Source organism: Calypte anna, chromosome 21, assembly GCF_003957555.1.
Source record: "Calypte anna isolate BGI_N300 chromosome 21, bCalAnn1_v1.p, whole genome shotgun sequence".
NCBI classification, from domain to species: domain Eukaryota; kingdom Metazoa; phylum Chordata; class Aves; order Apodiformes; family Trochilidae; genus Calypte; species Calypte anna.
The window spans coordinates 4,116,250-4,139,393 of NC_044266.1; the positions used below are offsets into that span (position 1 = coordinate 4,116,250).

The 23,144-nt window shown below is 44.2% G+C and overlaps 2 protein-coding genes across 3 annotated transcripts; one reads left to right on the forward strand and one right to left on the reverse strand.

Moving 5' to 3' along the window:
- The first annotated feature begins 2,102 nt into the window (after positions 1 to 2,102).
- Positions 2,103 to 10,011, forward strand: CA6 (carbonic anhydrase 6). Its single transcript, XM_030463540.1, has 8 exons — positions 2,103 to 2,308; positions 5,178 to 5,326; positions 5,725 to 5,820; positions 6,421 to 6,487; positions 7,010 to 7,167; positions 7,652 to 7,775; positions 8,150 to 8,222; positions 8,777 to 10,011. The coding sequence occupies exons 1-8, from the start codon at positions 2,287 to 2,289 to the stop codon at positions 9,429 to 9,431; spliced, it is 1,344 nt and encodes a 447-aa protein (XP_030319400.1). The 5' UTR covers positions 2,103 to 2,286; the 3' UTR covers positions 9,432 to 10,011.
- Positions 10,012 to 10,018: 7 nt separating this feature from the next.
- Positions 10,019 to 19,853, reverse strand: LOC103537387 (solute carrier family 2, facilitated glucose transporter member 5). 2 transcript variants are annotated; one of them, XM_008503671.2, is made up of 12 exons: positions 19,725 to 19,853; positions 18,073 to 18,168; positions 17,485 to 17,645; positions 16,851 to 16,975; positions 14,602 to 14,754; positions 14,399 to 14,524; positions 13,924 to 14,111; positions 13,432 to 13,542; positions 12,832 to 12,933; positions 12,366 to 12,441; positions 11,867 to 11,994; positions 10,019 to 11,548 (listed from the first exon to the last, which is right to left on the reverse strand). In XM_008503671.2, exons 1-12 carry the CDS (start codon positions 19,779 to 19,781, stop codon positions 11,315 to 11,317), a joined length of 1,557 nt encoding a protein of 518 aa, XP_008501893.1. In that variant the 5' UTR covers positions 19,782 to 19,853; the 3' UTR covers positions 10,019 to 11,314. The 2 variants fall into 2 exon arrangements, with proteins under 2 accessions (XP_008501893.1, XP_030319389.1); XM_030463529.1 differs by lacking the exons at positions 17,485 to 17,645; positions 19,725 to 19,853 and having other exon boundaries at positions 18,073 to 18,154.
- Between the last annotated feature and the right edge of the window lie 3,291 nt (positions 19,854 to 23,144).

The window sequence follows — 23,144 nt, forward strand, 5'->3', positions numbered from 1 at the left end:
TGGTTCTGAAAGGGGATCCAGCAAGAGAGATGTGGATCACAGCTGTCTCATTCCACTTGCTCCTGGTGCATTTAAGCTGCTCTCACCTAGTGCACTGGACATACAAAGGTAATGAAAAGTAAAGCTGTCTTGGGATTTTTTTCTGCTTGCTTCCATCCTTTTTGTGCTGCAGGAGCAACATTCAGCTTGAGCCTCCTTCCATTAGTGGAAGATCTCTGCAGAACAGCTAATTTATTCCATTTTATTGATGCCTGTGTGTCTTGAGAGTGATTCTCTTCAATGTCACCCCTCTTTACTCCTTTGTTGTCAGAGTTGGCAGACCTATGTGGTTTAAACAATGGGGGTTAATATTTCAATGTGTTAGAATAAAAGCTGCCCTTTGGATGACCCTGGAAGGAAAAGCTTTAAATACTGCCTGCTTTTTACGTCATTGTCATATCCCATTCCATACAGATCACTGAGAAGCCTATTTATATATTTAGTGAAATATGTTCTGATTTTTGTTACAGGGTTTTTTTGCAGAGCTCATTCTAGTAAACCCTGATCTTTATATGTATTGGGCTGGGAATCAAGCTGAAGCAAAGGCTACTGTTAAATAGATACAATATTGCAATTAGGACTCTCAGCTATTTGCAGAAGTTCTCTCAGCATTTTCTTTTAGCCAGGCTGTCTGCATCTGCCAAGCTCCTCCCCGTATTTAATCAACATCAGGAAACAAATACCTGCAAACTGACATTGGTTAAATGAAATAAAAAGAAAAGAATTAGAAAAATCATAAATTATCAGGTATGGTTGTAACTATAATAATTTGAAAATTAGGAAGATGATGAAGTAACTTTGAAGAATTTTCTTTTTAAAACAATTACCTCTCCTTCCAAACCATTTCTGCAGGATTTGAAATAGAAATTCAACAATTACATTATGATTACTCCTTGGCTCTGGCGGTCTCAGACACAACTGATATTGATCAATATATTGCAGTGAAGAAGAAAAGGCTTTCTTACTGATTGTCATAACAGCTATGATAAAAATGGCATCAAAATTTCTACTTATCCTTAAAATCCTAAATACAGCTCTGTAGAGAGGGCAAACACCTTGGAAGGGTTCATTTCTTCAAAAGTTTCAGCAGCACCCAGACCTCTAGAGGAAAGATTCAAATCAGGTCTAAGAGGCTTGGAAACCTTGGAAAAAGTAGAGCATCCAGCATGCCAGGTCTCCTACACATTTGCTTCCTCCATAGGTTACCACAGGAAATTTTTAGTATTAAAGACTTGCAGAGATGATGAGCACGTGCAGGTGAAGCTGAGGCCTTTAGTTCTGAGTCCCAGGTTTCTGTCTGAGCTAGTGACACTGAGTCAGAAAAGGTATTTTTATCAACACTTAGCATGATCTTCCGTGGCTGTTAGGGCTGGGATCAACGGAATCCTGAAACTGGGAGGTTCAAGACCTATATGACACCAGGTTCTGTCTCCCAAAAGCAGTGAATAATATTGCATTGCTTTATTGTGTGTAAAAAAGGTGGGGGGGGAGGAGGACCAGGAAGAGGCAATGCACTGTGCTCAGGAGAGGGTTGGGGTTTGTTAACAAAAACACACCCAGAACACCAACTCCACCCCAGTTCACTCCTATCTCAGAAAACATACATAAGGTTTCACTTATTTAAACCATTTCACTCCCATTCTTCATTTGTTAGCTCTCTCCTTATTTAAAAATAGCAAATTTGCTGCCAGTTCCTAATCCTAAGCAGATATTTCCCACCTCCTGCCCTAATGCCCTTCACTCAGGAGAATCTGATCCCACACCTTTGGCAGTCAAGACCCATTTAAATCCCCTTTCTATAGAAACACTGCTTTTCTTTCAGTGGAGGCTCAGTCTCCAGCAATCAGTAAGCTATTACTGCAATGCAGGTTTCTTATTTTGCAGCACAGTTGTCCTGCAGACAGAATAATGTGTATTTTATTTTCACTCCAGGGAAAGCAGAGCAACCTTTTATTGCTGCAGCTCCTGGTGTTCTAACAACTAGATTGACATACCCTGCCGGCAAATGAGGAGGCTCTTCTGACTCCTGAGCTAACAGCAGTTCTCGCCACGTCCTAACAACCTGGTTTGCTTCTCCTCCACACAGAAGGAGAGCTGGATGAAGAGCACTGGGGAGAACACTTTGCAGAATGTGCAGGCAAGCACCAATCTCCTATTGACATCCAGAGGAAAAAAGTGAGGTACAACCCCCAGCTGCTGCAGCTGGAGCTGAGTGGTTATGATGGACCTTTGCAGGGGGATTTCACCATGACCAACAATGGTCACTCTGGTAAGACTGAGGGGGTCCTTCTCAATAGCTACCTAGGAAGAGGAGGTGGTAGAGAAGTCATTACTGCAAGGAGCATCCTGAAACACACATCAGGGCATAGAGTTGGAGTGGGAAATTTTTTTCTTCCTTGGCTGAGCAGCTGTCCCGGAAGGGTGTCAAACTCATGACAGTGCAGTAACAGGTTATTCTTTTTTTTTTTTTCACCTTACTTTGCTTTGCCATTTCACTTCATTCTCCTCTCCTAGTTTTGCTGTTTTCTCCAATCACACAGGAATGCTCTCCAGAAACTCATATGTAAACCAGAGAAATAAAAGACATTTATGTTTCTGCAAAGTATTTTCTCTATTAGCCATTAAGAATAGAATAAAATACAGACAGAGCTCAACCATTTCTTTGGTGACCTACTGCAGGACTATAATAGTGAGTGGTATTTGGGGTCTACTGACTCCTCTCTCCACCCAGAAAATGCATCTTTTTCCCTGTGGAATAACAAGAATTAGGAGTGACAGGAAAGGAAAACCATTGTGCAGCATGTTTGCATTCGAAGTTTGTCTAGATGTAGGTCACACAAAATGCAAGTCAGAGGAGAATCCCTCCCTTACAGTTAGAGAATTGGTTTTTTAGGTCTCAAGAAGGGAAGATGAAGCACAGCACAGGTTAAAAGCCTTGCCTTTGGCCACACACCCTCAGGCATAGTTTATAATTTTGGAGGTCCTGGATTCCCCTGCTGCTGCCTGTAATTCACTGTCTCAATAATCCATCAGCTGGTACTGTTGGAATAATGCTTTGGGACTATAGATGACCAATGAAAGAATTTTCTAATAGTTGCAAGGGGGGGGAAATGAATATATTTTGGGAAGGTGTTTAGGGCTGGTAGCTCTTTAATCTCTCAGAACAGTCATTTCTTCCTCTCTGTAATAGAGAGAGAGAAGTATGGAATGTGAGCAAGGAAATAATATGATGAGAGACATACTGCTTTCAGAGAAATACTATTGTGATTGTATTTCTGAAAATAATAAGGAATAAGTACTTCTGTTTGTTGCCTTCACAAGCTCAGCATTCAGTTAGAGGCTCCCATTGGCTTCTACCCTGACTGCCTATGAATTAATTCCTGCAGGTTTGGCTTTCAGATCTCTGACTGAACATGTATAATTTCCTATTCTTTTGTTAATATCAAACCAATGGTTTTGTGATTCAGGGCATTTTAGTAAAGCACAAAGGCAAATGACTCTCCTTATTCACAGCTCTCCTGCAGGCAGGCTGGATTTTCCTTCTGGCTTCAGTGCATTAGGACAGGGTAGCAGTATCTCAAAGAAAATATTCCACTAGAGCACATCATAAAACACACACAAAGCACATTTGACGGGGACAGGAAATTGATTTATCAGCAGGACACTTCTTATAGTCTCTCAGGAGCTGAAGACCAAGTGTCTCACCTAAGAAATGAGCTACATTTTCTCTATATGGTCATATACTTACCAGACTGAAGTATAAAGCCTATTTGCATTCGTGCACAGTGTCTGCACAGAGAATTCCAGAATCCTCCAGTTAGAGATTTGTTTTTGAACTGGGACCTCAAGTGTGACCTTCATTAACTCATCGGATTCAGAGGCCAGAGATGGGAAACCAGGCTGGCTGCATGGGCTGTGATCTGAACAGCAGGAACTGCCAAGAGTCCAAACTGCAGAACAGAATCGGGCAGTTGCACTCAAATTCATTCTGCCTAAGCCCTGATGATTTCCCTTGGCCTGGCAAAATAGGAGCTGTGGCAGCAGGAGGGCACTTCCAGCTCAGAGCAGTTAGAGCATCCACACACCTTTTACACAGGTGAAAAGTCTAAGCAGCCTGGATTGGTGCCTACCTTTGTGCTTTCAAAGTATTTGCATAACATAGCTCACAGAACAGTTAAGCTTACTGTAAACTCAGAACGCAATTCTCTGGCTGGGTTTTGTAGAAAGTAGAAACCATAATGAAGTACTTGAGGTAAATAACCTCAACTAGGAAGGCAGCCAGAGGGGATCTTAAGTGAACAGAAAGGCAGATGGTATTTTTCCCCCAGTCCAGACTCTTGTTTTCATCTTTTCTGTAAACAGTTTATAAAGAAAAGAAACTTCCCAGAAAACCTAACTATGACTAAAGTGCTACATTTTGCAAGGATAGTTGCTATTTTTTTATAACACGCTCTGGACCTTCATTAGGATGAGGCAGTTCTCCATTTTCACTCCTGGGTTTGGCATATTGAGGAACACAGTATATGGTTTGTGGCAGGCAGTACATTAGCAGGAAGACAAGTGTTTCATAGTTTTTTTGTGAGTACTCCTTGGCAAGGAGAAGCTGTGACTTGTCTCTACAAATCCTTCAAGCTGTGTTAATATACAGCCTTTTCAAATTTGCAGGGTTCTGGCCCAGTATGGCTGTTCCTACAAGATGCAGAATACTGGAAAGTATGATGACAGGTTAGATGAGGCTACTTTGTTGAGTCTATCCCCCCTTTTTCCTTGGAAACTGAGTTCTTACCAAACCTGTGCAAAGCCCTACAGGATGTGATATACTGTGCAAAGGATGAACATTAAAGAATTTTTTTTTAGTTGTTGTCAGGCAGAAAAAAGGTCTGCAGACACAGCTAGTTCTCTTTCTGCCAGATGTGATCTTTGTGATGCAGAAGCCTGAGGTGAAGAAAGATTTTAAGCACATCTAAGCTTTAAGCTTCAGTGGTTTTCCTTATGTCCTGGCATTAGTTCCCTAAACATGACTGTGCCAGCTTATTTCAGGGAGAGTGCTCCTGGCAAAAAGAACTAGAAATTATAAATGTAAGTACAAGAACAGACATGGCTGCACCCATTGCTGTCTCTAACCTTGTTTTTTTCAGTTCAGATTGATTTGCCACCTACCATGCACATCTCCAGAGGGCTCCCAGGACTCTACACAGCTGTACAGATGCATCTGCACTGGGGTGGCCTGGACCTGGAGACCAGTGGCTCTGAGCACACTATAGATGGGATGAGATACTTTGCAGAGGTACTTGTGAAGGATGTGGACTGGCAGGAGGGTGGGTTCCAAGTCTGGCAACTGAGGAATGGGAAGCTGCAGCCCACAAAGCCTACAGTGCAGTGCAGAGGCAAGTGGGAGGAACAGGGCTCGTATAAGAGGCTGGGGAAATGCAAGGGCTGAGCCTAATGATGCTGGCACAGAAGACTAGGAAAAGCCATTGTAATAGCATTAATTGCCTTCAAAAATGGAGTTGATCCTCCATGTTCATCACAAATCTATTAAACTAAAGATCTGTTTGGTTGTGCTGTGAGGCAGAGGCAGCAGGAATGGGAATGGGAACCTTCCCTTTGGTCTGCATTGGGTCCTTTAAGTGGAGGAAGCCACTTAACAGTTCTTGCTAAATGACCCTGTATCTCTTCTGACAGCTGCACATTGTCCATTACAACTCAGCTGACTACTCAAGCTTTGAAGAAGCCAAAGACAAACCAAATGGGTTGGCTGTGCTTGCCTTCCTGTACGTGGTAGGTTTAACACACAGAACAGTCTTTAATCACTGTTTATACTGTAATTCCTGCTGTACCTGAAAACTTTGCTCTGATTTGCAAATGGGAACATTTAGTTTTGTATTTATTTAGAAATGGTGAAAAAATTATCCTTATAGTTTACTATTCTACCTGAGATCCATGTAAGAGAACTTACCTTACCTTGCCTAGGACTTTCAACAAGACAAGAGGGCATGGTCTTAAGCTGTGCCAGGGAAGGTTTAGGTTGGGCATTAGAAAGAATTTCTTTCTGGAGAGGGTGATCAGCCATTGGAATGGGCTGCCCAGGGAAGTAGTGGATTCTCCACCCCTGGAGATATTTAAAAAGAGCCTGGATGTGGTACTGAGTGCCATGGGCTGGGAACCACAGGGGGGAGTGGATCAAGGGTTGGACTTTATGATCTCTGAGGTCCCTTCCAACCCAGCCAATTCTATGATTATATGATCTCCCAGCCCATCAAGAGAGTTGAAATAGGATTTGTTCTCTTTGACTCCTAATTCATTAACCCCCCCAGCTGATCAGCAGTATAGAACAGGCAGGTCACTAACCTTTTGTTCTGCTTCGTATGCTATGTTTAGGATGGGCACTTAGAGAATACCTACTACAGTGAATTCATCTCCAAACTGGCAAAAATCAGGTTTGCAGGTAAGACCTGGGAATACCCTTCTCCAACCTTGATATTCCCAAAGCCTGTAGGTGTGTCTTGGGGCTGAAGACAGACATTCTGCTTTGCTTACAGTTACATCCCCAAGCATCCTCACCCAGGCATAACTTCATGCAGCTTTAACATCAGCCCATACAGCAGGGTGAGGTGGAAGATGCTCAAAGCAGATAAACATACTCTTGGTAGGTCTACACAACACACTGCAGCACCAACAGATAACAACCTCCTATGGTTCTGCAGTCTGGATGCCCAGATAGCAGGTGCTCTGCTCACTAGCATACTCTGCTTTCTGGGAGAACTAAGGACTTCTGGCAGAGCACTGAGGTGCAGTTGCCCACCACCTCCAGGACCCCATACAAACCATACATCTACTGAAAGGACCATTCACTTCTCTCCATCTTCATCTAGTTCTGCCAAAGGTTGCCAACCCCAACTTTAACACCACTCTTACTTTTCTCTTTGGTCCCCATTGTGTTAATATTGCTTCTTTGCTTCCTTTTGAGGTCAATCAACAAAACTCACATCCCTGGATGTCCAAGCCATGCTGCCAGAAAACCTTTCACACTTCTACAGGTACCAGGGCTCACTAACAACCCCACCTTGCTTTGAAAGTGTGACCTGGACCATCTTTCATTCTCCAATTGTCCTTTCTCACACACAGGTAAGTGACAGCTTCTTACTAGACAGAGCAGCTTCTCTTCCCTTTCCCTTCACCTTTCCATCCAAGTTACTTTTTCTGCCCTCTTTCATGAAAAAGAATGAGCAGAAACATTTTCTTCCAGTAAAAAAACAAGATAAAGTGGAGACTCTAGTAGTGGAATATCATCATGTGTTCTCATTTCAAAAAGAAATGCTCTTTTTTTGGCAGGAGTGCTAGTAAGCACTTTTGGGAAAGCAGAATGCTACAGAATAGCAGCACACTCTCCCTGCATAACCAGCAGGCAGGTGTTAAACATTTCCTCCAAGCAAAAAAATATCTTTATCATTAAGATAAAGATAAGAGCTGATAAGAGCTCTCATATCCTGTTCCTTTCCTTTGCTCGGCAAGACCCCCGGTGAACAAACTGCTAGAATTAATCCTGAGTTGCAGAATCTGCACTGCACTTCCAGACAAACTGATGTTCCTGTCGCCCTCTGTAACACAGATCAGCCTCCTGGAGAGCACCTTGCTGGACTGGCAGAACAGAACGCTGCGCAACGACTACCGGCACGCCCAGCCCCTCAACCACCGGATGGTGGAATCTTCCTTCCAAGCCAAACTCAGCCAAGGTAAAGGCACTCAGGAGGCAGGACTCCCCTGCAAGGGACAAGAACCCTGTGTGGGAGGAGTTAAGCTGCAAATCGCTTAAGCGAGGCATGAAGGGGATCACCTTCCCCAGAAGGAGCAGTGGCCCCGCACAGCAGGGGGAGGTGGCCCATATGCTTCTTTGCACCTCACCAAAGCATATTCTAACAGTGCAGTTGTGCTGCTGTGAGGTGCACTAGAACCAGCTCTGGCACAGCTGGTTATAGAGGTGAGATCCTATGTTTGGAAACAAAGGTTTCCCCAGATTTTTCTGCAAACTAGAAAGCAGAAAATCTATCATGTGCCATTTGTCAAATGTGCCTGGCCATTTGTCAATTCATCCATCTGATTGCTCTAGAACAATGCTGTTCAGAAGAATTCAGCATCAGACTGGAACAAATCCAGATGCAGCTCCAAGAAATGAAGAGAGAGTTGCTGACTGGAGTGAGTCACATAGGTAAGAAACATCTTACATTCCTTAAAAAAACCAGAAACATTCTTGAGTCCAGCTTACCTTCTGAGGATGAAGAGCCCATGCCTTGCTGTCCTTGATGTCCTAAATCATTAACAGGCTTGGAAATTATATATGCAGGTAGAATTTTGTCCCATATCTAGATCTGCTGGTGGAAATTCTTCAACTAGATCATCACTAAAGCTAGCCCAATCTAGCTACTCTCACAGCAAGATCAGCTTTCTCTTGCAACGTGTAAACATGTTTTTACACACACAGAGGGATTTAAGCTCACAGATCCCCTGGGATAAATAATCATTGTCTGCATTTTACACAAGATGAGAGAAGAGGAAGAGGGGCTGGGAAAGTAATTTCCTAAACATTTGGGTGAGGAAGACAAGCTTTTCATCATTTCAAGCCCTTTGCTTGTTGGTATGAGACATGCCCAGTAACTGCAGCTCAAGACAACTAAGGCTGCCACAGCTCTGCCAGTTCCTGTGGGTGTGTTCCTCAGGATTTGGGCCGACTTAAAAGCCAAGTAGGAAATGTAACAACTGGCTTTTTGGTTATTTCAGGCATTAAATCCTGCACTTTTCCAGCCTTCTACTTCCCCGTGGAAAACTTTGAGAGTTTTGTGAATGTTCATCCCCTCCACGATATGTCTCTCCAAGCCTTCACCTTATGTTTCTGGACAAAAGCCCAGCGTGCTGGCAGTCAGACTGTGCTTTCCTACTCCACACAGGAGAGGGATAATGAGCTAGTGATGACTGTGGGCACAGCTGTAGGACTCTGGATAGGAGGCCATTTCATCAGCTTCCCCTTGTACAACATGGCACAAGATTGGCTTCATTACTGCATGGCATGGTCCTCCCAGTCTGGAATGGCAAATTTATGGATCAATGGAGCACCTGGTAAAGCCAAGAGTATCCAGAAAGGGTATGTGAGCCAGGCTGGAGGGACACTTGTCCTTGGGAAAGACAGAGACACTCTTTTTGGGACATTCTCCAATAGTTTTGCAGGGTGGATGACTCAGGTGAACCTGTGGAGCCAAGCTCTGAGTCCTGCAGATGTCCGAGCACTTGCACTGTGCAAGCCAGGGCAACTGAAGGGAGATATCATAGCATGGGGAGAAACCCCCATGACCCTCTTGGGAGGGGTGGTTCTGCAGTCTGACACCAGCTGTCAGTGACTCTACCTTTTTTTTCTTTTTTACTATTATTATTTTTAAGGCAGTAGAATCCTACCTGCTTACTGGGAAAACTGAGAAAATCTTAAACTATTTGCTTCTTTCTTATTCTCCTTTGTTCAGGCTCACTATGCACCTTCTAGTGCTCATTTGTCCAAGCAGACACATGGGAGCAAAGCTTCCATCAGTGGGACAGAAGCAAAGAGCTGAGTGGAACTTGGCTCAGTCCAACTCCTTGCATTGTCACATCCCTCCCAAGACTTAGCCCTAGGTCCTGTGTCAAAGAGCTCTCACATCCTTCACCAAGTCTTGGTTCCCTGTGTGCATCCTTCCTCTCCACTTCCACCATCACCACACCCCTTCCCCTGCAGACACAGGACAGGACACATAAAGCCCTCGCAGCACAAAGTGTGGTCCTATGCAATCACTGTGCTTTGATCAGTGACTTCTGTGAATGGATGTAGAGACTGAGCATGGAAACAGCTTCTTTTTTAACATGTATACATCACAAATTTCAGGGCAGGTATAAAACTCATCTTCTGAGGTTAAAGACTATCTCCATCAACAATACAAAATCAGTCCCAGGCTGCTCAATGTTTTTCAAAGCAGTGGGCAGCAGCCCCACGTAACAATCATTGGAATTTAATATTCTCATGTTCTGTTGTGCCATTATTAACCCCCAAGTCCCTTTAGCTAATAAATACTTTAAGAAATCCTCAACTTTTATCAGTGTGCACTTTACTTTCTTCTGAGAGTCTGCACTAGTCCCTCAGACTGGGATCTTTTCCAAACCATTTTAGCCATGAGGTGGAATGGTGTCCTTAGGGGACAACCAGAAGACAGCAGATGGATCCAGCTCCAAAACAATTGAATATTCTTTGAGTCTTTTTCAATACCATGAGATGAGTTATTTCAAAAACTAAGTTTAAACAACTCAGTGTGAGAAACTAAAGACAAATTTGGACATGTTTGCAAACACAGGCTCCAACTTGTAATCCATTGCACAGGAATCAACCTGAATTTGACTCCTGTGACAAAGCAGGGAGGTTCTGAGTTCAACGAGTGATCTCCCAGGTGGTTCATGTGTACAGAATAGGGACAGAGGGGTTTTTAAAGGATTAAGAGAGGGATTCGTTGCCCTTTGGTGACTGAAATGTAAACACTGAGGAGTGAAATTATCTAAACAGCTTAAACATGAGAGTGACACTGGAGCAAATGAGTATAAATTGGCTGTGAATGAACAACCAGATGGAGAACTCCTAACCCCAAAAATGAGGCTTTGGAAGCACTCATCAGCAATGACTGGGGAGTGGGTTTGATTTGAAGGAGAGAGCTGAGTGAGTGGAGTGGAGGTGAGGTGATTTCCAGTTTAGTGGTCCTCTGAAGCACACAAAGGACAAGGGCTGTCAGGAGAAGTGTTATTATCAGCTCATCTAACAAAGTACCTCAGAACAACTGACACTCTCTCCACCCCAGAGCATGGAAGACTTGGTATCACCCATGCTGAACCCTCAGATACATGAATGACAGTTCCTAAGAGGAACTCAAAAGCCTGGCTTGTGTCACCTGAGATGTCAGTCAGGACATGTCAGGGATGTGCCTCAGCTTATGACATAGGATACTTGATCATAGGATTGAGCTGGCTGAGAACACTGCCTTTTCCTCATGACAAACACCATGGATGGGTACTTTGCCTTGGCAGAACAGTTCTGCTAATTACTCATAATGAGAACACTCCTAAGACAATGGCTTATTTGGAAATGCCTGTTGTGGGAAGTTTGAAGAAGGTCTGAATGAAGGTCAGTATAAAATGATGAACCAATGTATTTGTTCTCCAAATGAACAGATCCTGAAAATGTCTTGGCCAGTCCAAACAATAGGCTGGGTCACAGCTCACTGCTGGAGCTTACTGTCTTCCCTGCCTGCCCACCAGGGGCAGTGTGGAAATCCTTAAGTTCATCTTTGTCTTCCTGTATCTCTACCTTGTTCCTCTTGGCCATGATCCTATTGATTTCCATGAAGGTTTTGTTCTTAGTCTCAGGAACAACAATGAAGATGTAAATTATGGTGGCGAGGCAGATGGCACAGAAGATGAGGAAGCTGTAGGGCCCCAGTCCAGCCTAGGGCAATGAAAGAAGACAAATTCAACTAAACTCACCAGCTCCCTTTGCACAGGCTAAAATCAAAAACTAAAGCAATTTATGGGTTGCTGCTGCTGGGGAACAGTTTGAATTGATAATCTAGAGATGAAAAGCTAAAACTGGCTCCCTTTGACACAGCTCCCCTCCCCATCAAACACCAGTTTCTTGCCCTTGATTGATAATTCTGCATATGGGTACCAAGCACCAGCTTGGACATTTACAGCTCTCAGGATCAAAAGAAGGTGAAGATATTAATTTTAAGCTGAAGTCTTGCCCTGTGATGAGATTGTATCTTACCTCCATATAGAGGAACAGAAGCCCCACAGTGAAGTTGCTTAACCAGTGCACAGAGCCACCCACCATGAATGCTGCAGGCCGGGATGACTGCAGGAACATCTCAGTGATCAGCACCGAAGGGATTGGACCTGCAAGGGAGTTGCATGTTTAAAAAAATCCCAAAGACAATTCTTCCACTCTGAATTCTTAGGTTTCACTGTTCATTTCAGTGGCATGCATTGGTTTCTAAACTACTAATGTTTAGAAATGCCCAGTAAGTCAAATAAAAAATATTTTTAAAAAAATCATAGTCCCCAAAGAGATGCTCTCCTGCCTCACAGACACAGCCAGCAAAACACTGGAACAGAAATAACCCCAACCAACAACCAGCAAGGTACATGGCCACACAGAAAAGAAATTCAACCTCCTTGTCTTAGCTCCACAAAGCTTTTGATTGGAAATTCACCATGCCACTTGCCTTTACCCAGCTTGTGGAGGAGACTGGACTGTGCATACTTACTGGCTCCTATAGCATGGCCAATGATGTAAACGATGACACACACTATGCTGATATAAGACATCCACGTGACAGTGTTCTGTGAAGAATTTAATGACAGGTTAGATGAGGTTCACATCTGAACATCAACACATTTGAAGCATTATTTGCAGTTAGCTTTGCAGATGTTCTAAAGCCAGGGTCACCCCCCATTGCCAGACATGTCCATACTTAGCCACTAAAATCATAGCCTGGGTATGATCCTTGCTTCCAACAAGTGGATGCAATGGGTATTATGAACCTGAAATAATTTGATGGAAGGAGCATCTGGACAAGCAAGATCACAGCTTGTCCTGGGTTTACTTTAGGTAGGCAAGCTGCCTCCTGCCCCTTCGGGTTGTAGAAACAACTTCAAAATGTACAAATGGCCTGTTCTCTGGGAGGTCAAAGAACACATGGGCAGGATCACCTGGACTATTCAACTACTCACCTGGAGATTGAGGGCCAAAGTTAAAACTGCACAGGAGAGACAGCACAGCCCAAAGCCAGCAAGAAGAAGGATTCTCCTCCCCAGGGATTCTATGATGAAAACCTGAAAGAGGTAGAATGGAGTGAGACACCAGACACTTGGGGCACAGCACATCTTATTCTAGCAACATTTATTAATTTACTAATAACATTTATTATCTTTTAAGAAATTCAGAGAAATTTCTGCCATCTACTGATGGATTGTAGGCATGAAATCACCCAGGAACAGCCAAAAGCTGGATGTGTCAATAACAGAGAACAGGCAGGGCATTCTTCAGTCCCCAGTCTCAGTAACAGATGGGCAGAAGCCCTACATGGTCACACTGCACAGCAAAAGGAGTGGAGTCAGTCTGGAGACCAGAGACTAAAAACAAACTTCTTTGTGAGAAATCAGCACGATTAATCACTTTGGTTTACAGAGCTGCCTTCAACCAAAGGACACTGCAGGGCATCTGTTCTGCAAAGCAGCTCTAGTATGTGTAAATGACAGTTTTAATTTAAACACTGACAGGCAGAGGAGGTGTGACAAGCAAGAACTGGAAGAGCCCTCTCAGAAGCTTACAGCAAGCAAGGTCATGACGACGTTGATGGCACCGATGGAGACAGTGACATACTGAACACTGTTGGTGTCCACACCTGCTGACTGGAAGATTCTGTCTGCGTAGTAGAAGACCTGTAGCAAAACCATAGCTGTGTTTATATGCGGCCAAAGGAACACAGAAATCCTGCTTCAGCTGCTTCTGCATCCTGGAGCTGGTGCACAGAAGCCTGAGAACTGAGTTATTTGCTTTCAGGAGACACTGGTGATTGGATCCAGGCACAAGCACCTTACCCTAAACCATCCAACCTGTCCTCAGCAGGACAGCTTGGCTCTGTATGATCTGCATGTGAGTAATGGCTTTGGTACAAGCAACAACATGATGCAGAACCAGTGTCCCTGAGCAAGGGGTACTCCGGTGTCCTAGTTTCCAGCTCCCATGTCAGCACTGCCCCACATCATCCCCTCTGAAGTCACATCCCTTCATCACTCACCCCACTGTCCCTTCCCACTCACCGCATTAATCCCCGAGAGCTGCTGGCCCATCATCATGACAATGATGGAGATGAGCTGCCATCTCAAGCCTCTGAAGGTGAACAGGCTGAGCACAGAGAACTGCCCTTCCTTCTTCTCTGATTCATCCTCCCGACGCATTTCTTCTATCTCATCGTAGACATCATCACAGCCTCTCAGCCTCTGCAGAGCTAGTGGGGAGAGGAAGGTGAGATATGAGCCCCAGGTCTACAGTGAGCTCTCCTGCTTCAAATCAAGACAGAACACCACATAAACCATGGGCAGCAGTGCTTCCATGGCATGGAGTCAGAGATTCACAAATGCAGAGAAAGGAGCAATGTTGCTGGAATTCCAATCACCAACAACATGTAGTGAAGAATTCCACACTTGTTTGCTGCACTATGGCTGCCATCAGTCATGCCCTGCAGTCAGATCTATCCCATTCCACCTTCCTTTTCATTAAAGGATGGTACTGTACCTTGTCGTGCTTGCTCTTCATTGCCCTTTTGTATCAGCAGATATCTGGGACTTTCAGGGAAAAAGGGCAATAAAAGGATCTGAAGTAGTGAAGGGATGCCAGTGAGCCCCAGCAGAATGGGCCAGCCTGCAACAAGGGAATGACAGCTGTAAGTAATAATTCCCTTGTGGAGCCCACTGACAAGTTCCAGGCCAGGGCTTTACCTGCAGCATTCCCAAGGATGCTGTTGAGACCAAGGATCTGAGCTGAAAGGATCCCAACAGTAATGAAGAGCTGGGGCACTACCCCAATAGCACCTCTCAGATTTTTGGGGGACAGTTCTCCAAGGAACATGGGAACCACGTTGGAAGCCAGACCTAGGAGTTAGAGAACAAAGTTAGACATGGACATGCCTGACATCAGCACACTCACTACCATTTTCCCATGTGAGACAACAGTGATACCTTCTGGACCATAGTCCATATGGAAACTTCACACTCAAGCCCTTGTGCTCCAGCTGAAGATTTAATGTCATCTTCCAGCCAGTAAATAAGCTGTGTATGCTTTCCTCACTCTTCAGTGGAAGATGAAACAAAAAAAAATGTATTTGTTCACTCAGTATGTGGAGAGGTACAAAAATCCATCACTGCATCCAGTGCCCCCAGAAACTGAGGCCTTGGGAATTCAAGCTGCCTCCCTTCTGGGGCTTATTAACCCCTCAGCAGCAAAGCATCTTAGGAGCCCAAGAAGGCTGACAGCAGCTTGTCTTGCCTACAGAGCTGGCAGGTAATTTGGAGGCTCTCAGTGCTCATCTTTCTAAAAGCACCTTTCACCCAGCAGGGTCTGCAAAGTACTTCAACACAATAAATGCAAAAACAAACAAACAAACAAAAAACAACCCCAAAAAACCCAAACAAAACAAAGTATGCAGCTTTAGGTTTGGAAACAAACTCAAAATGTAAGGGATGAATTTCTACTTCCTCTAAAACAAGAAAAGAAATGAGTATCCAAACAGTTGATGTGAAGGTGAAGGATGACACACACCTTGCTGGCTTTTAAAAATTCACTAGTTTGCTTTGTGGAAAGCTTTGCTGATTTGAGATCTCTTACATGTTGCATGCTGCAATAGGTATTTCGACTCTGCTAGGACACTAAGGACATGGGCTATTTTGAGGAACATTGCATAGTTACCCACAGTAACCTCAGCAAGCTGCCAGCTTGCTGTAAATCCTGGCATGCAAAACTCCAACTCCTGTAGTCAAATGACCACGCGACTCTTATCTTACATTACTCAAGTTCCTAGCCTTCAGGAACTTGGAGTTACAAAGGTGATCAAGCTGTTATCTGAAAGCCAAAAGGCACAGAAGCAAGTATTAAAGCAACTAGAAAACATGATAAAACTAAACTCATGAGGTGTAGTGTTTTAAGTTACACTATAACCAGCCTTCTGATTGCTCAGATTAAACCCTGCTAGCAGCAACTCCTGCACCACTGTACAACTCAGATCTCTGCTGATCAAGCCCTGTCACAAAGGGTCCCTGTATCCAGCAGGGCTGCCAGCACCAGAGCCACTCTTTGCCAGGCAGTGTGACACCAGGATCACCTCCAGAGCCCAGAGCATTCTAACGTGGTGGTCCAGCACCTTCCCTCCCCAGGGCCCATATTCACAGGCCAAGTGAGGTCAAGGTGTGAGTACCAAGTCAGAACAGCCAGTCTGGATTCTTCTGTCAGTTATAAATAACTGGAAACAGGGATCACACTTAGCAGGTCCCTTAGTATTTATTTAGGGATCCAATGCTGAGAGCAGCTGCCAGGTTTAGGAGGGTCAAAGGCAAAATAAAACTATTGGACAATATAAATTTCTTGCCTTGGCTTCCCCCATTGCAACTGCTGCATGTGACAAACTGTGCCCTTGTCAGTTTGTTTTCTGATTTTGTCTTTATAGGATATCCCAACTCACTAATAAACCTTGCAGCATGTCCATCTCACCAGCCCAAAGCCAATTAATTGAGGCTAAACACTATCAGGACTTTTATCAACCTGCTCTGCAGAGGCATAATGCAGAACAGGGCACTCAGCCCAGATGGGTTCTGCTTATTCCGGATTACTGTAGCTCTAACACCAGCAACACACCCTCCCCCCTTCTCATTGTCTTCCCACTATCTTTTCAATCCATTGGCTCTGAACCCTTCACCCTCCCTTTTCTCCTGCAGAAAGAACAGTCAGTTCCAGGACTGGATTACTGGATATCTGGCATTGTCTCCTCTGTGTATCTCAAATTCCAGTCTCACTGCCATCATTTACAAGAGATCTTTAGGACTTCTGCAACATGCAGGTGACAACTGTCATTAAGGCACGTACAGCATTGTTATGCAGATGTATGGCTACCTGTAAAACCATCTGTTGTGAGACTAAAGCCAACTTGGTGTCACCAAAAATTACATTTATTGCTCTCCCTTTGCCATCCACTTACCAGCATATATTCCCATTATAACACGTGAAAGGATGATTACTTCAAAGGTTTTTGCTATCTCTGAGGTTCCCATAAGGACTGCAGCAACAATGGAGAAGATGTTATTTATCAGCAAAGTGCCCTTTCTGCAAAGTAACAGAGGAGACAGATTCAGTTTATTTTTTCTAAAGTCACAAGAGTAGATAGGTCCCCTCTGTTTTGTACTGCCCCAAATTCAAATGGGTCACCATCCCAAAGACTGATCACAGAGAAAATGGAAATTGTCCCATTTTTCCTGCAGGGAATGAAGGCTTTCAAGAACTAATTGAAGTTTCTCAAGAAACCTGAGCAGCAGAAGCTGGGCCTGATCTCATATCTCAGCCCAGGACTTTCATCATTGCTTTGCACCTGGCTCAGTGCCCAGCCTAGCCCTGACTGCATTGAAACTATAAATTCCTTTACACATGGAAAAAAAAAAAACAACTGTATTGCCAAACCCAGCAGCTAATCACCAGCCCATCCATCTTACAATCAAGGTGTGCATGACCTGGTCACGCTCCTTATGGGCTTGGCAAGCTGGAGTGACCGGTGAGGCAAGCCTCATCTCAACCCACCAAACTGCTGGGGACCAATTCCAAACACAGCTGTCACGTACCGACCACAATTGTTGACCAGAGGCCACACCATGAGGGACCCAAATAAGCCACCCAGAGGGAACATGGACACAGTAAGAGACCAGAGCAGTGTCTGGAACTCACTGCTCATGTACTCTCCATTCCTGTAGTAGTAGGTTTGGTTGTAAAATTCTTGCATGAACTGGAATGAAACATGGAGCATGTTCAGTAAGTAAAATTTTCGTGCTATCAAAGCTACTTAACAACAAACACAAGAAAGCTTTAAACAAATGCCTTGCTAAAAACCACAATGGCAGAGCTGGAAAACAAATATAAGAGAAGGAGAAGCCTGGGCTTGATAACTGTTAAGACAAGTTTTCCTGTCTTCTAGAATTTGCCAGAAGGGAAGGTGTTTCTCATGCCTTGCCTCTCCTGGGCAGTGTCTGAACCATTGTGTTCTACACCTTACCAGCTCTTCTCTCCTGGGGAACCATTTCTCACTGGCTGCCTGGTGATATATGAACTACAAGCATCTGCCTACAAACACCCATAATGTACTTGCAGGCTCCTGCCTTGTTTTGTTTATAAAGCTACTCCTGGGTCATGGTCCACTCCACAGTCCAACCTACCGGGGCTGGAGAGTTGATCACAGACACATTGTAGCCATACTGGAAAGAAGCTCCAAAGGCAGAGATGAGCGCTACCAGGGCCAGTGTAAGTGTCATCTGCAGAGAGGAGAGAAAACACACAAACCACACCTTAGAAGCGAGTTTTGCTTTGGGGTATAAACGAGATTCAGTAAAACTAAATAAGTACAGACTTATCTTCTGTGGTTTTCACTTCACCTTACTGTATAAAGCAAGCCCAATGGGTTGCTTTCATTATAATTAATTTTTTTCCATTTGATTCACACAAAGCCATCAGAGTAATTCATTCTGCTCTTTCCTGGTACTGATGAATGATTTGGATGATGACTAATTCACCATTCTTAAAACACAACCCCACAGGGAAAACAGCTGTATGCAGTTATTCTTATACCAATGTGTAAATTGGTTTGTGAAACGACACAGGATATTGGCAAAGACAAACCAGGAGAGATTTTGCGTGAAGTGGCAAAATCCCTTTCCTGTTCATTTGCTCTGCTTCCACATGCTGGCTTGCCTTGCCTCCCACACTTCAGGAACAAGCTGCTTACATATCTAATCCGATTGCCATCGAAGCCAATTAGAACTTATCCAAGTAGCTCAGGGAGGGCTTGGTCGTGGGGTGTAACAGCAGCAGTTAGCAGTGAAACAGAAGGGTAAAACTGCCACCCTGAGTAGGATCAAACAGCAATCATGTTTGTGGGTACGCAGTCCTCAGAGTTACAAGCAATTTGCTCTGTGAAACAATTTAGTTGCTATTCAGTCCTCAGGCTGGCTGTGTTCACTGGACCATTTTTTGGTTTTTTTTTTTTTTTAAATAGCACACTAATATCTCATTGACTATTGCCTTATTGATGTAGCAGCATTCAGACACAAACAATCGTATGGCACCATCATTCACCTTAATGTCTGCAAGGCTTTATGTCTCAACTCGGGACCCACAAGGATCTGTCATTTCTCTGATTGAACATTTGTCTGAGTAGCTGCTTGTATTCCTCAGAAGCTCCAGCAGCTCACCTCCAGACATCTGCAGACCTTAAGGTGTTGCAGGAGACCAAAAATAAAGATCTCAGAGTAAAGATCAGGAAAAAGCTGAGGCTTCCAACCACATTTTCTACAAACAGACTGTTGACATTCTTGCATTGGTGATGAAAATCAGGCTGCCTTGCTCTCATTAGACAAATCCCAGGAGCTCAAAAGAGCCACCGGTGTTAATTAATCACATTCAGTACTTTTAGGAAAACCTCTGGCATACATGAGCATTGCATTGTGTAACATTCCACAAAAATGCTGTTGTGAAAGGCAGATGCCATCCGGAAGCATCTGCAGCCTAAAACCTATTAGAAACTGGGAAAGAGAAAACGTACACAAGAAGGGGAAAGTCAAACTGAAGTGACATGGAAAGTCAGCTGCAGACAAGGAGGAAAAAGACCCACGAGATTCAGTGCAACACTGTGCTGCAGCCAGCCATAAACTGAGTTCAACAACATGCGTCTGCTCTCCCTGCAGGATCAGTTATGGCTACGTTAGCCCTGAAGAACTTGGGTCTTCTCTATGAGTGCCTGCAGATGTCCAACAGCTTGCTCTGAGCCCCTGGAAGAGGCTCAAGTTGGGAGGACAGAGTCTGCTGTACTTACCCCCTTTGAGCCGTCATTGTTGTCAGAGCTCTCGTGCTTCTTCCCTTTCAACTTCATTTTGGCGTCTGAACCGCAGATACCGAGTCCAGGCTTTTATAGCCCAAACAGACAACACGGGGATGGAAACGCCCTACGCACAAAATCTCCTCTGTGACTTTTCAGGAAATGTCCAATCAACGACAAGCTCTACCAGCTGCAGTAACTCGTTCTCTTATCATTCCCTTACTCAGCATGACTGCCTCGTGTCTTCTCTTCCTTTTCCTTGTACGAGTCTGTCACCGCTGTCAGATGTTCTTTTGCCAAATGCTTACTCAAAACAGAGGTGCTGCCTAGCTACGGCAGAAACAGCCTGCTCACTAACTAGAAGGGGTGGATTTCTCACAAAAGCTTCTAAATGAGCTGGTTTTCCCCCAGCTGCATGTACAGCAATGATGTCTACAGCTCTAGAGCTGCTGTTGCTGCTCCTCCCCTGCAGCTGAAGGGCAGCTGGAGAGGCTGCTGGGCAACCACTTTGTTCTGCTGTGTTCCAGGGAAAATGGGGCATTCTATGGGTGCAGCCTTGGGGTGTTTGCCATGGGCAACAGCAATAAAACTGAACTGCATTAACCCTCCTGCAGCCACAAATTGGGTATCTGCCCTTGGGCTGGAATACTGCTCAGTGTCCTACTTTGCACAGCCCAGCTTGCTCAGGGCACTTTCGCAGTTCACAGAGAACAGGCTCATCCCCCCCCCTCTGATCTGTGTTTTTAGTAATGCACAGAGCATAGATTTTTCCAACAAAGCACATGAGCTCCTTTCCCCTTGCATGTTACATACCACACGTTGCTGGCTTACTATTAACCTCCTACGAGTCTACTTTGAACAGTACAGTACTTGGTTAATAGTCGACTACAATTCCTAGACTTTATCAGAGAAATGCAAAGTTCACAGATACCTCCAGCAACCAGAGAAATTGGAACCTTGTTATTGGTCTGGCTGTCTTTAACAGTCAGCTTAGAAAAAATGCATCCTCTTGAGCGACACGAGTTGTCCACGTGCCTTGTACACGTTCCTTGGTTGCAGCCTCCCTTTCTCCAGGTGAAAGCATCTTGCTCTGAAGACATGAAGGGGAACACATCCCTGTTGCTTTCAGGGTAGTGGAGCTTAGTCCCTAGATTTCTTGCCATTGGCCTTTTATTGAATTTGTTTTAAGTTAAGGGCCTCAAGGAGGCTGTTTGCTAGGAGATCTTGACAGAGGATCACAGCTTAATAGCAATCTTGTCTTTCGAGGACTACTCTTGCATCAGTCCCACCTAACACTTAACTGAAGAGATGAATATCAGAATATTCATTTCACCCATAACTCATCTCTTGATCTCCTGTCTTTGCCTTCCCATTCAGAGTTGTAGCTGTTTGGCACTGACCTAGACACTCTGAGCTAGCTCAGCTTTTCCTATGCAGCCTTCAAACATTGCTCAAAGCACTCCAGAACAAATGGGTCAGGCCATACATGTCAATTAGCTTAGTTCTCACTTTCACCTATTTTGGTCAGAAGCGGAAAAAGGAAAAGTCAGCCATTCTGCCCCAGGACTGGGGAAGTTGCAAGGAGGACAAAATTCTTTCATTAAATTTGTGGTCTTAAGAGACCGTACTATTCTTCTGGGAGCTCTTGACAGAACATCAGTCATTCTGAGACTCAGTAATTGTAAATAAGGATTCTCTGTCATGGTCTTTTAACTTCTTCCCTGAGCTTGAAGAAATAATCTTGACACATAGGAAATCAAACAGGACATGTATGATTGCCAGAAATCCTTATTCAGAGTAAATATTTCCTCATGGAAGCAGAGCTCTTTAAATATTTGTCAATCACAGCAAGAATCTGGTAACAAGATCCATAAGGTAGTAATTGACACGGATATGTCCTTGGAAGGGATCAATGAAAGGTGACAGAATGCTGAAGGAACATCTTGGACTTATAAAACAATTGCAGGGGTGTAACTTCAACAGCTGATCTCCTGTTGGACCTGGGCAAAGAACAGAGCTAGGAACAAGTAAGAGTTTCATAAGCATTTTACAAGCATAGCTTCAATTTCAACTATGGCACATATTAAGCTCCTTACATCTGCTCTTCACCCCAGAGTGGATTTACCTGAACACATTAACTCTTAAAGGTATCTTCTCTCCTCTACACTTGCCCACCACATGCTAAGTGCCCCTGCATGCATGCAAGAAACTGCTTATGCTCATTCCAATTGTCTGTACTCAAAGCTGAATCCTATGAAAACCTCCTATATTTACCAAAAATAATTAAAAGGGGAGGTTTAATTGCCAGGAGAATAAATCTGCTCTAGAACATGAGCAATGAGCTCAAGAGACCCAAGGGTTACATTAGGAGCTGGCAGTCAGCCACACTGCAGTATGCTGATTGCAATCCTTGCAATAAGGAGACATCCCACAGTGCATGTCCAAAAAAGTGACATTTGCAGCCTTTATGCCTGCATTTTGGGAAGGAATTGCACATTCAGTCAAGGCTAAGTCGGTATGATACACAGTCCTGAGGGATAAGTGGGGCCTCAAGGTGGAATAATGATTTATTTAACAATTGATTTGCCTGCAAATAACTCATACACAGATACCACTCTATCATAAATGACTTCCAACCAATTAAGCAAGAGGTAGATATGGCAGTCTGATCCCCTAGCAATAGGAAAGGGTGTTGCTGGATAAATAAGCACACCCTGCAGGTAAACAGCACATGAGGCCCAGGAACTAACAGGTAGACTAGACCCATTTTCCCTACAGAAAGGCAATGCTAGATAGCATCCTGCCAACCTTCTTCCTCTTCCACTCATGCCCCAAGGACCATCTCAGAAGAGCCTCAGCCACACATTCCCAAAATAAAAAGAAAGCAGCAGGCAGATCTGTACACTTACCATGAGAAGCTGATCTGGGAACTGGCTGGCCCTTTCTCTATTGGCAGGGTTGTGTGACCCAGAAGATGTTTCAAAAAGCTTGGATATTAAATCTCCATCTGCACTTTGTTCAGTAGAAGCACCTGACTGTCCAAATGCCCACTCTGCCCTCTTGGACCTCGGTGGCTTCATTTTTCTATCCAGCACAGAAATACGGATGTGCCAGCCAAGACCTTCTGCCAGCTCGTGGCACTTCCATGGATTTCTTGGTTCCCTGTAGAGCTTGACAGACTCCAAGGCATGAGGTATTAATGTAGTACAGGAGGAACAGGAGAATATTGTATCTTAATTCTTACAAATATTTGGTTTGGCAGCACCAGAGTACTCTGGTGTCATCTCTGCAGCTGTTCTTTGTGATGAGAGAAGATTACAGTGGTACAATCAGGAATTACTTTTCTTAAGATGCTCCTCTGCTTTAGCACCATGAGTTATTCTTCTCTTGCTAGGTCTAACAATACACCCTGTGGCA